Below are 13,291 nucleotides of genomic sequence, written 5' to 3'. Positions count from 1 at the left end.
AGGCCAGAACCCTTCTGGGCTAATGAATCTGCGAATGTATAGCATGCACTGTACAGGGTGCACAATTCTATGAAGGCTTTGGAGAAGGAAATGCATGATCCTCTGCACAGGGGACAGATTCAGTCCTTACCAAGTGCATCTGAGCATGCTTGGAGGTAATAATTATTCAGAGTAAACTAGAATCTGGATGACAAAGAATTGCAAGCGAACTTCTGAAATGTACAATAATGGAATTAATCATTTGTATCTTTGCTTAGTGTAACTGTAGAGGAAAAAGAATTATGGTAGGCAAGATTTCTTTGGTAGCCTCTGGGTCAGTGAATCTATCATATCTCCTTTTATGTAAATTCCAGTCCTGCCAAGAGCCTATATTAAAAATATTTTCTGCTAATAATTGAAATTAAGCAAAAGGGGTTTTCTGAGGATATATTTTTTCTTTTTTTTTTTCCAAATTTTCTTTGTACTGTCTCTCTTGTCATCCAAGGAAGGTAATCAAGGAAACAAGACAACAAAAAAAAAGTGTTTGTCAGGACTTTTACTACAAATATTTTCCTTCTATGATATTTAATAGGAAAACCACATTTAATTTTTCCTAAAGCAATTCATTCATTGATAAAGGCTGGTTTAGGGGTATAAAGAGTGAGTATATTACACTCAGGAGTCGCAGAGTGATAGATATGGGCTTGACATCAAAGACTATAGATAAAAACCTCCTTTCCATGGCCAGATTCCTTACATGCTGCTTTCCTCAATGGACAGCAGCACAGCAGTGTGTTTGTATGTTCCTTAGGAAAGCTGGATCCAGAGCCAGTTCCTGGGCTGAATGTTGTCTGTTTCTAAGCAAGCACAGTTTCTCTATAGAAATGAAAGCCAAGCAAACATGCAGGTAATAGGGGAAGATGTATTTCAGCCTGCTTGACTGAAGGCATGGAGCTCTATACCAGTTCCACTCCTTTTATTATTTTTTTTTCCGTCTCCATCCCTGTTCAAGCAGTGGGGAAGTTCAGCTTCTCAAAAGTAGCTTGACTTGTGGTGTCACTCAGTTCCTCATTAGCTGATGCAATTACAAAAAGTGGAAAACTCTCTGGGACTTTAAAATAATGATGTATGCTTCTTGAGAGGCATTTCCCATCTCTTCTGTATTGGATTTCAGAAGCTTTTTAGGTAACCAATCTATTTCTCATGGGTGCCATTGTGGGTATTTTATTTCCACGTGCATGGATTTGTTTCACAGGTCTGTTTTCAATATCTGAATGAGAAAGCTGAGGGAAAAAAAACCCAAAAGCTTATACAGGAGAGAAGATGCAAAAGTAAGCATAATAATCTAGACAAGTAAGAGGTTTCACCCTTAGAATCTCACAGCTTTAAATTTTTTGTGTGTCAGCGTAATTTAAACTGCACAGGCTATGGCATTGATTGGCACATATTTTGATAATAGTCTTCATTTATTCACTGCAAAACATTTCTTTAAAACCTTCAACATTTTTTTCTGGTCTTCACAATTTTGCTGTGATATCTGATGGGGATGCCAGATGGTCCAAGGAGATATACATCAAACAGGTAAAGGGTCCCTGCATCCAACCCTTTGATGGTCTCTGTGGTGACAGCTCGCTGAAGATTTATGTCATAGAAATACTTGCACAGCACTTTCTCTGACTTGGGCCGAGATTCAGGCCCAGAGCACCTGTCTGCACTCTGAAGTTCCGTCCAGACCTGATCTTCTTCAATCCTTTTCTTGTACACACAGTACTTGCACTTCTCTTGTGTCCCTAGCCAGGCAATGGTGACAGAGTTGCAGGTCCTCAGTTTACTGAAGGACTTGATTTTTAAGCTCTCTGGAAGAAGTGGGAATAAGGGCTTGTGGAAATGGGTCGACACCTGTACTTTCACAGAAGAGTTAGACTCCTCTGTGGAACTCAGCTGCACCAAATATGTGTCCAGCAGCTTTCCCTTCAGTGAGAAATACCTCAGCCCTGAGATGTTTTCCGACGCCACTGGTTTACCATTCTTTGTTATGTGAACCCGTACTTGGCCACGACACAACTGAAAGGTGAACTGTATTTTCTTGTGCCTTGCCTGATATTGCAGGCTGTAGAATTTCTGCTTTTTCCCATCCAGGACAACCTGAATCATTTTCCCATCTTTCAGCTCCCTCACCTTAGGTTCAGGTTCCTCTAGGGTTCTTGCAAATGTTCCAGTGTAAGCAGCACTGGCATTTGTGAGAAGATTGACAACAAAAACGTCAAAGTAATACTGAGTGCTGGGACTGAGATTGGGCACTGTGTAAGTGTTCTTTGTACCCATGCATATCTGCCTGACTTCCCCACTACTCACTTTGTTGATGATGCTCAATTCACTGTTGGACAATATCATCACCTGCTGTGGTTCAAGAAGGTACGGAGAGAGAGACAAAGCCAACGTAGGTGGCAGTTTCATTCCAGAGGATCTGATTGCTGTCTCAGCAGCACATAAGCTCTTATAGTTGTGCTTTTCATTAACTAGAAGACAGTACTGAATGTTATCTCTATGCTGCAAGACAGAGGGACTGTGTTTCCAGGTTAGAGTCACTGTTGTATGCCCAATGCCAATAACATCTATGCGTGGATCCATTGGAAGTTCTGGATAGAGGTGCCCAGATGTTGTGTCAGTTGTTAAGTACACAGTAATGTGCGTGTCTCGCTCAGTGGATAAGAACTGTAGCATATAAAGGGCAGAATGAGAAGACATACCCATGTAAGTCTCTACAGAATTTCCCTTATAGTTAAAAATGGTGGACACCATGCTTGGAGCCTTCTGAGATATTGAGACCTCTTGTGTGCCATGATCACCTGCAGGCAAAAAGCAGACTTGTAGCTTTTGTTTTAACAGATGTGAAACAAAGCGCATTGCATAGCTTTTGTTGTTCATATGTCAGGGAACATCCTATTTTCTTCTTAAAACCAATTATAACTAAAAATGATTTTTGCTACTGGCAATTTATTAAAATAAAAATTGAGTAGTTTTTATTCTAGCAGTGCAGTTGTAGAATTGTTTTCAAAAGGACAATAGTTATAAAACCACAACTTGCAAAAGCTTGACTTGCATTGTCCCTGATGTCCCTATAATTTTCTTCTTCCAATGGCTGTCTCTTCATGTACTTTACTTCAAGGAGACTCATACTTTCTATGAAAGGAGTTTCCTTTAGTTTAGTTTTGTGCCATCATCTCTTGTGAAGTGGAAAATTTATCAGTTCAAAGGAACTTATTTGAACTCCTCAGTCAGGTGTACCTGCCTGACAGGTAAGAACTTGTTAAGGGCAGCTTTCAGATTTTAGTTTGAAAAATTAATTCAAAAAATCATGAAAGAGAATGGAATTTCCTCTTAGGCTAAAGGCAGCATAATGCCCACTGCCATGGTAGATGGTATTCCTAGAAAAATAAACAGCAAAATCTTCTCTGCATTTCTGTGGGGAGTAAAATGATACGTTGAAGTGGCCTGAGCCACAGAAAAAGAGCTGAGGCAGCAGAGGGAAGTCTGGGCCAGTACAAACAGCTTATGAAGCTGATCTGTATTTGTGGAGCCCTGAAGACACAGGATTGCTCCCAAATATTAATCTTAGATTTAGACTTTGACATGTAATCCTTAATTTACTTGACTTTATGGCAAAATCCCATGGGCCCCCATGCTTTACTCATGGAGACAGAGATGTCCTCTTTAGCCCATGTCAGTTTACAGGAGAAGAAAGCATGAGTTGTTTAAGCTTGCAGGGAATTTCCTGTAACACAACTCCTTAAGAATAACTTATGCTTTCTTTGTCTCTGCTTAGGCAGACTGAAGGTCTTACCTTGTTCTGCTTTTCCAAGGAAACTTGCAGAAGCCTTGTGCACAAGTATGCTCCATTCGATGGGAACATCACAAGGGGTCACTGTTATTGTGAAAGGTGCAAGGGCTCTGCCTTCCTCCAAAGCAAAGTAATACCTGTAAATGTAGATTAAAATCAGAGGGAAAGTGTTAGGAAATTCAAGTCTGCCTGAGACTCCTTGGAATCAGCCATTCTGGTGTGGGTCACTCCACTGTGGGTAGAAATAACAGTTGTCGCTTGAGGTGCATCAACACAAGGGAATGGTGAATGTCTGAAATCTTCAGCTATAGGAAGAAAGATTTATCCACTTACCATAGGCAATATTTCTCCCACTTTAACATATATTATTATATCTCAGTATTTACCTGGTTATTTTGGATGATGGATGTGATTAAACTGACTGCCTTTTAGATAACTACCAGCTGGCTAACTCTGGGGAATTTGGTATGCTTTTCCCCAGGATTTCCTTACTGGAGTTCAGTGAAAGTTCTTAGAGCGTATCTTCCCTCATATGTGCTTACATACCTGGGTCTTCCTGGGTGTCAGACAAAGTGGGTGTAACAGAATGGTTTTAGCCAGTCCTGAACATTATCAGACATCAATGGCAGTTTCAGCACAGGCCAGTCCTAAATTCCTTGCCTTCATGGCAGAAGCTGCTGCATGTAAGCAGTACGAAGTGGCGTCTGCTCAGTTAGGTTGTGATTCCAGCCTCCTGCCTCATTCCTTTGGTTTTCTGTTTATTTCTGTTGTTTTGGTGTATGTGGGCTGTATACAGACACAGAAATGTTTCCACTTGTGTCACTCACTCTGCAGTTAAATGAAGGCAATTCAAGGGGTTTTGTTCAGTAGCGAGACAAGCCTAGTCATTATGGATAGATCATGTCAGCCTTGAGGTCTGGCTTACTTTCAGGATACAGCTACTGGGCCACAGTCAAGCTTCACTGGAAACAGTTCCGCATTCTTGAGTCTTTTACTTTAAGTCAAAACTTGTCATCTCTGGATTTCCTATTTGGATGACTCTGGGGTTCATAAGCTCCTTACCTGATCATGCTAAACTGAAAGGGGTTTGGCTTCCTAACTGCAATCTTAATGTTATGCCACAAGAGCACAGTGAAATTAACTTTTCTTTGAGATTTCAATTCTCATTTTCTTTTAACAAGGAGAGCTCCTAGTTTTGCTCTTGTGAGCATTGTCACATTATATAACACGTGCCATGTTCCAGTCTCTTTCTGTGCAATGCATATCAAGACTGAACCATCTGGCTCACCCTCTGCTCCATGGCTACTCTACTTGGGTGTATGTCAAAATCTGTACATATTGGTCACTGTCCAAAGTGGAGTCTGATTAAACCACTTGAAGTGCATGTCTTCCCAAACAAGCAAATTGGTCTTTGCTACCCAAGATGCAGTGCCAGTTGTAATATCTAGATCATCTACTTATCTAGATATGGCAGAAAACTTTGTAGATATTTTGGGAAGTGAAGAATCTGCGAATGTCTGCATGCAAAACAGTTTTGATCTTAGCAAGCTTTTAGTGCCCTTCAACAAAACACTTCCAGCATGCAGGACTCTGGCAGACATTTTTCTGATAAAAAGCCTGTGCAGATATTCTATTGATTTCTGGGACAGTTCATTTGCTAGGTAAAGTTCTTCTATTTTACAGTGAATGTAGAACTATTGATATGTCTGCAGGTCTGAAGCCGGGCTGTTTGTGATACAACTGTTTACTGTTGGAGCCCACCCACTTTGTATCAGCTCTGCTACTGCTCTGACAAACATCACAGAAAGCTGCCTGAAATGTGTACTCGAATCTAAACTTAATCTCAGAGGCTCGTTCCAGATTCTGGGCAATGTGATGGCACTTGAGCATGACAGCAATGGAACATTTCTCTGGAAATTCAGTGTACACTGGTAGAGCTTTGCCCGTGCATAGCAATTCTTGGCTTGTACTGGTAGCATGCAGCTACCAGTGTCATAAAAATTATCTGAGAATAGAAGTGACTGATTTGCTCTTACCTCTTAGGTATGTCCTTCAGCAGGTGAATTGTAGTTTCCTTACCATCAGCAAGTATCAGGGAGTGGTAGAAATTGAAGCGATTGGTGTTGAAGCTCTGATGGGAACTGGTGGTGGGTGCTTTTATGGAATGACACAAACAAGCCGCCATGAGAAGATGGAGAGGCCGATAAAAACAGAACCAGGACATCTTCAGAACTGCAAAGTGAGATGGCAAAAGTGAATGGAAATGGCTGTCTTGGGGGAGAAAATAATCAGTGACTCTCTTTCTGTTCCTTTCTTGGTATTATTAATCATAATCACAGCAAGCCAGCCACTCAAACAATGCCAGTCTCCAGTTTGATAAATTGCTTAAAGTTTGCAGAGAAACATTTCTTAAAGGATTTCTCTGCAAAAATTTGATGTCAGAAGCTTCTGTGAAGTCTTTTATTACAGAAAGATATAGTCATTATAGCACAAGTGTGGTATCACGAGACAATTATAAAATTACTTTTTGCTGTTGACAAAATGAGTAGAGAATAAAGTTAAAATATTCTTCCTATTTTGTGGTGTTGATTTGCTAAATTTCGAGGCTGGGTTATTCGTAACGGAACTGTCACTTTCTCAAAGGAGGTCACTATATCCCAAGCACTGCTTCTGCTGTTCTGTCAGAGATGATTTAATTTTTATTTCATCCATTGTGGCTGTAGGTATGTGTAGAGAAGAGGATCAGAATAACTTATTCAGAGCAGTGTAAGGTACCAGTGTTTTCACCAGTGTTTGGTGAAAAGTGGAGGATCCTGGATAAGAATCCCTAAACTGATATTTAGGACAATTAAGCTCTTCTTCTCATTTAAAGGAAGGCTTTATTACCGTAGGGCAGCTGGATAAATAATTTGGAGATTTTTGTATAGCCCTCCCCACCTGCATCACTCCCAGTCCATTTAAACATTTGCTGCTCACTGAAACTTTGACAGCTCTATTGTATTTACTCTGTTAAGAGATTATTTTTTTTTTAAAAAAGCATGTATGCTCCTTCCTTTTATCTGGAGGTTTTATTATCAGCTTTGAACCTATGAAAGAAATGTACGCAAACAGTCTCAAAAATCATCTCTGGCATTACATCTGCCATCACAGCTGGCATTATTTAAACTGCTGTGTACTTTGCACAGAGCTACACAGATAGAAGATTCCAGTTAGGTCAAGAAATTATCACAGTACATTACTATGTGAGGTTATTGATTATCTTTACAACTCTTTTGTCTGCCACATCCAGTTTCAGAGAGGAAAGTGCAAAAGTGGAAAGGGGAAAAGAAAGGCATAGACCTTTAACACAGGTGCCAGCTGTAGCTCAGGGATTTGGAAAGCAGAGGGAGCTCTGTGAGCAAGATCCTTTTTTTGAGGAAAAAGTAGCTTATGACATCTTACAAGCAGCAAGCAGTAAAGATCCTGGTTAAATCTGATTATTGGTTAATGATAGAAGAGAACATTAAAGACAAAGGCTCAATCCTCTGTACATTTTATTTGTTTCTGAGATCAGCCCTTTCCTCATGGTGCCTGCAAATGTGCAGCAGATCTTAGGCAGTCAAAATATCTACAATTCAGCAGATTTGCTGTCCATTACAATTAAAGTGACTTTATAAAAGGACCAGTTCCTTTATAAATATTTCAAACGTGTGCATTTAAACATAGCATTGAACATATCTGAAGATTTTTCTTCACGAAATTTATTTTCATCTGTGATTCCCAAAGTAAATCACATCTTTAGTATCAGTGAGATTATTATTGAAATTATCACTACTAGGTCATCTGAATCTCAATACTTAACATCCTAATAAAGTTAAGATATTATCTTCCTCTTTGTAATATTTTTAGCCCTTGGCTGAATGCAAGATTAAATGACCATCTGAACAAGTTGAAAGAATAGTTAAGATTACTATATCAATTCCATTTTTAATGTTCTTATAAAAGAGCTCTCCTTACAACCGTGAGTCACTTTGCCACTTTGTTATTCTTATAGTCTAATTATAGCTTACAGACTCAAAATATAACCCCAAATATTTTGTTTTACCTTTGACAGTGGAATCTGAGTTGCTCTCCGCACTTCAGAAAGGATTAAAAAAAAAGAAAAAGCTTTTCTGCTGCTTAAATGACAGGATCTTGCAAACCACACTGATACCATGACTGCTCAGCTTTTCTTGACCAGGAAAACAAACAAACCAAGCAAGCAACCAACCTATAATCAGCTTATTCCAAAGAGAACATCATCCTAAAGGCTGATTTCACTCCATTACACAAACGGTATACTCTCAGACTCTTGGAAATATGCTGCATAAAAAATACTATGCTTACCTATTGTGTTCCTGGCCAGATGATCCCCAGACCGCTCTCTTTCTTTGCCGAAAAAGCATAAAATAAAACAACATAGACTTTTCAGATCTCTGTAGGCAGATGAAAACCAAAACTGTGTAACCAGTTTAACAGGACAGAACTGATTTTTCCATATGGCTCCTGAACAGACATAGTAACTAAAATGCTTACAGTTTTTCAAGAAAAGAAAAGAGAAAAAAACCCCAACAACACAGAGTTTTGGTATGATCTTATGTTGAGTGTTTTTAAAGGTTATTTTGAACTTGCATAATTTTGAAATCTTCAAAGTCCTGATTGCTGCCTTTTCAGTTCTAGAGTTCCTTGTGGAGGGCTGCAAAGAAGGTTCAAGTGTGCTGCCTCCAGACAGCAGGACTTTATTCCTGCACAGAGTGTCAGCCAGACTGTTAGAGCAGCCTAATCCCAGCGGTGGCTGGCCAGAGAGCAGGTCTTTGACAGAAATGCACAGTAAGGAGGAGGGGGTGAGATGGAAAGAGCAAACACTGTTAACCCTTGTTCGCCCTTAATACAAACCAGCCAGGGGCACACCAGTCTCCTCCAGAAAACTAGTTTTGCATTAGCAGCTTGATGGCCCTTCAATCGAGCCATGTGATCTCTTTGCTCACAACACTGCAGAAGTTTCAGATAGTTTCAGGTATATTGTGTTTCTGGTGTGGTTTTTATGGTCCAACAGGTGCTGGCTGTCTTACAGAAAGAAGGGAAGGCTGAGAAGCTGCAAAGAAGGGAATGCTCTGCATTTTTGAAGCCGGCTGGCATTAGGAATCTTTTGAAGACTGACAGGAATCTACTGAATAGAGCTGAGCAGATTTCTTGGCTTGCAGAGGCTGTGTAACAAAGAAACTCCAAAAGCATATCTGGGCTGGGGGGTAATTTCTGGTGTGAAAGTATTGTGGCTGAGGGAGTAGGCAGGAAAAGGGTGCATGGGAAATGGCTCATAGCAAGTGCAAACAATCGGGGCTACAAAGCAGTTGTAACAAGCCATGGTCCTGAAAAGGCCTGCTCCTGCTGAATGAGAGTGGTATATGGTCAGGATTCATGTGCTGCTTGTACTTCTTGGCCTCTTGGCCTGAGATGTCATGAAAGACACCTTGAGATCATCTCTGTTGTGATGTCTACTCAGCTTCAAGTCTGCTTATAAAGGCAAGCCCCAGAAAGCTGCATGAGCTTCTAGGCAGGCACTTTGCAGGGGGCAAACACAGAGTATAGGAGTGAGACTGGGCCTTTCATTAGTTTTAAAAATAAAGTCTCTTTTTCAGTGTTTGAGTGATTTTCAGTATCCCTTTGCCATTGTCTCCCTGAATTTGAAAATGCATTATTTAAGATTTCCTGAGATGAAAAGCTTGTTAAGAAGAGGGGTGGGTGAGGGAGAAGTAGAAAGGGGCTTCAACAGATTCTGCATAGCAGATTTTTATGAAAATGTAAATTTTCTCCTCAGCTAATGTAATGGAGAGAAAGATTTACAGTGTGTTGCTCTCATTGCAGGAGACGGCAGGAGTAATTATGATTTTGTTCATTAAACATCTGCTAAAAATGTTTGCAGAGAAGTTGCTGAGCAACTGGGCTTTTTAAAAATGGGCAGTGTGTGCCTTGTTGCCTTTTCAGTTCTTTTTAAAAGTGGACAGTGTGTGCCTTGATACAGGCACTGTACGATCACAGTATTGCCGCTGTGGAGATAGGAAGGGACGCTGCAAGGTGTTTGCTAGGCAACTAGCAAAAGTAGGGTAGTAAACAAGTAGGATCTTTCAGATAAACTGTCATTCTGGTGTGAAGTCCAGAACAGGTAGTTCTGGGTAACAGACATAGGAACTTATGAAAACATAAGCACCTAGCCAGAAGCAAACCATTCTCCTAATGGAAGAGAAGCATGAGAAAAAGGTGCTGTAAATTCCAGTAAGTTCCCAGAGCAGGCCTGGATGAAGGAAATGTAGGCTGGAAGAGGATGCTTCAAAAAATGTGCACTAAAACCAGGGCAGGAGAGAAAAGATATTGGCCATAATACAAGCGCAGGGACTACAGGGTGATTTTCCTGAGGTTTGGGGGGATTTGTGGGTAGAAATAAGCAGTGTTGTAAAGCAGATCTTTGGCCAGGGCTCAGGAGCAGCTGTCACTCATGTTTGGTAAAATCCCTGGTCAATATGGACAGAGTGGACATGTTTTTTAGAGAAGGGATGTACTCACTGGCTCATCCTCCCCAAATCTCCCCACTGATATCAAGACAAGCCATTTCCCAGGGCATAATTCAGCTAATTCAGCTTCCAGAGAAGGCAATAGGAGTCTTTCTGTTGGCCATCATTTCAGCTATCTTACGCCAAATGCTTGGAGAAGCACTCTGTCTCCTGCTGAGTAAAATATGAGCAAGGATGTCAGGTGAAAGAGGCTGACAAGATGGTTTAAGTATGGAAGTAGTCCAGTTCTTCTCACAGCAGTTTCTCACATACTTCCCACGTGTGTGCTTACATGCTATGCTGGAGCAGGATGCGTGTTCATAAATTTAGAGTTTCACTGAAGTAGTATCAAAGGAAAAGCCAATATTCTCTATGGAGCAAGTTAAGAGCTAAATTCATGACTCATATAGCTTGAGTGAACTCAGTGGAGTTACAACAGGGATAAATCAAACCCTTGATTTGGCACAAAATTGATACAGCAGACTTCTCACTAGAAAGCTGCAATCTGTAATGAATAGGCTCTGCTGCACTTCAGAGCTCAGACAGTGACTTCAGGAGGGCTGTTCAGAGATCCCACTTTTGTCCCAGCCCTGCTGGCCATCAACACCCTTCAGAGATGAAAGAGATGACCACCTTTGTCATTAGAGGCTTGATTTATATTCTGTTATGTAGTCGCTCTGCTAAAAGATCAGTAACTCTGAAAACAAAAGAGCTTTGTTGAAATGGGAGCAAGAAATCAGACCATCAAGGATTTAGCTTGAAGCTCTCAAAGACAATTCAGATACATATTTTTTGGAACTGCAGTTCTAGTTCCTGTATTCAGGTGAGGGATTCTGCAAGTCAGACAAGTGTCCTGTGGTCCTGATAACACTCCTGACAGCACAGTGTCCCACAGCACTTCCTGCCTGCAGCATTTGGTTGCTCCTTTCATAGCATGCCTTGCAAAAAGATGCTCAGAGTGCCTCTTGGAGCTGTGCAGCTGGCCCTGGCTTACCCCACACAGTACACTGGTAACTGTACCACACTACTTAGTACTTAGCAGGGGGAATGCAAAAAATTGACCACATGTATTTCTGATGAGGCAGTTCCCCTGACCTGTCAGGTCACCTTCCTCAAGAATTTGTATCTGTGTGAAGGGCCAAGAGACCTCCAGTCTCCCTTATTAGGATGACACATGAGAGAGTGGTAACAGGCCTGCAGAGTCTTCCCATCCACCACCCACTGGGATCAGGCCCTGACTGTAACTGCAATTACCCAAACACAGACAACTTTCCTGCACTCCCAGCCCTGCCCAGGGAGTTCTGGTCCATGAAACTCTGTAAGCACATTAAAAATGCATGGGGAAACAGAAATCTAATCTTTCAGTTATGAGAGAAATCATATTCTACTTTTCTGTCTTTACACATGCACACATATATCCTATGAACAACTGAACTGAAATTGTTAGTCTTTGGCTCCCAGCTACCTTATATGCCTGCAAAATACCTTCTTACCTAACTAGCATTTATAAACTATCTTCATAGCCCTGGGTGGAAGTAGCTGTGGATGTCTAACGTTTTGAAAATGTGTTCCATATCAGATCTGCAGGGGGAATTATAGCATCCAAATACTTTTTGTATTTTTCATGGCTGCAAGTTGCAATCTTTTCCTCTTGGCAAAAGAATCTAACTTCTGACTTGTCCTTATGGCTATGACAAGGTGGGTGCAGATTTCTGTAAAAATCCTCTCCCAAGAGGAGTGATTGTCTGAATTGTTTCTTGACAGCAACTGGAGCTAGTTGTCCTTGAGAAGTTAACATACTTCTGGTTAGTATTACTGCTCAAAAAATATCTTCTTAGGCACACAGCTGGGCTCCAGAAAGAATCACACTTTCCTTTGAAGCTGTAAAAGACAAGTCTAAGCTAAAGTCTGGCACTTAAAACCTATTGAGGGTACCGTAGTGCGGCAGCTGCTTCTATGTCTTCCAGGTTTTGTCAAATCCTGGCAATGCACAAGCACTCAAAGGACTGTCTGATAAGAAAAGCCCTAGTCTGTTCCTATTCAGAGGCATTAATAAGCAGGAGAGACAGGGAATTGCTTATAAGTCCAAAGCAGACTTGAAATTTTCCTGCGGCATATATCCAGGTGAGAGTATAGGAATAGGTTGTTTTGGAAGCTGGTGGGTTGTCCTGGCAGCACATATTGGGTTTGTAGGATAAAAAGCCAGTGGCCTTTTGCATCTTGGATCCACGGCTCCAGTTATGGCATGTCTATGTTGAGAAGTTCTCCAGGGAATTATATAGTGAGAATTGCTATGTCTACTAGAATTACACGAGTTTCTTGCTTAGCAGTCCCTCTCCAGGACCAGACACTGGCACCTTTACACTTGAAAATTACATTTTTCTCATGCTGTCGAAATTAAAGATAGACTTAAAGGGTCTTTTAGTAAGCAGCAATGTAGACATTATGGACACATGATTACCTTTCACTATTTCTGTATTCCATGTTTTTAAGAATAAAGAAGTCTGTCAAGAAATAATAGATGTGATGTAGAGGAGATTGCCTGTGCAAAGCTCTGATCTCGTGGGGTATAAGTGATTGCTTCTGAGGTTACTATATCGAACTTATGGGAAAATTCCTTTTTTTTAGGACAGAATTTTTTCCTCCACAAGTGTAGATTCAGTGCAACAGAAAAATCTTCAAGCCTCCAGTCAGGAGTTAGTATTACACTAACAGCTTCTTTATGAATTAAAGAGGAAAACATATCGAAGGTCCTGAGCTGCTATTTTAATTTCCTTTTCCTTTTACCATACCCCTAGGCTTTCAGGATTTTAGGTTAAGTCCTGTTAAACAATGCCTTAGAAAACACTTACAAAATTCCCTTCAAGGCGTCAAAGCAGCCTAACAGTTTGGGCAGGTATGGAAT

General features: G+C 40.8%; 1 protein-coding gene across 2 annotated transcripts; it reads right to left on the bottom strand.

The window, feature by feature from the left end:
• Positions 1–563: 563 nt before the first annotated feature.
• Positions 564–8,316, bottom strand: LOC115609017 (protein NDNF-like). 2 transcript variants are annotated; one of them, XM_030488659.1, is made up of 4 exons: positions 8,186–8,316; positions 5,857–6,052; positions 3,824–3,957; positions 564–2,828 (listed from the first exon to the last, which is right to left on the bottom strand). In XM_030488659.1, the coding sequence occupies exons 2-4, from the start codon at positions 6,042–6,044 to the stop codon at positions 1,477–1,479; spliced, it is 1,674 nt and encodes a 557-aa protein (XP_030344519.1). In that variant the 5' UTR covers positions 6,045–6,052; positions 8,186–8,316; the 3' UTR covers positions 564–1,476. The 2 variants fall into 2 exon arrangements, with proteins under 2 accessions (XP_030344519.1, XP_030344517.1); XM_030488657.1 differs by lacking the exon at positions 8,186–8,316 and adding an exon at positions 7,905–7,922.
• Between the last annotated feature and the right edge of the window lie 4,975 nt (positions 8,317–13,291).

The sequence above is a fragment of the Strigops habroptila genome, chromosome 5 (genome assembly GCF_004027225.2).
Source record: "Strigops habroptila isolate Jane chromosome 5, bStrHab1.2.pri, whole genome shotgun sequence".
Lineage (NCBI taxonomy): Eukaryota > Metazoa > Chordata > Aves > Psittaciformes > Psittacidae > Strigops > Strigops habroptila.
The sequence above is the reverse complement of the archived record's forward strand: the minus strand, read 5'-3'. Positions and strand labels throughout refer to the sequence as shown.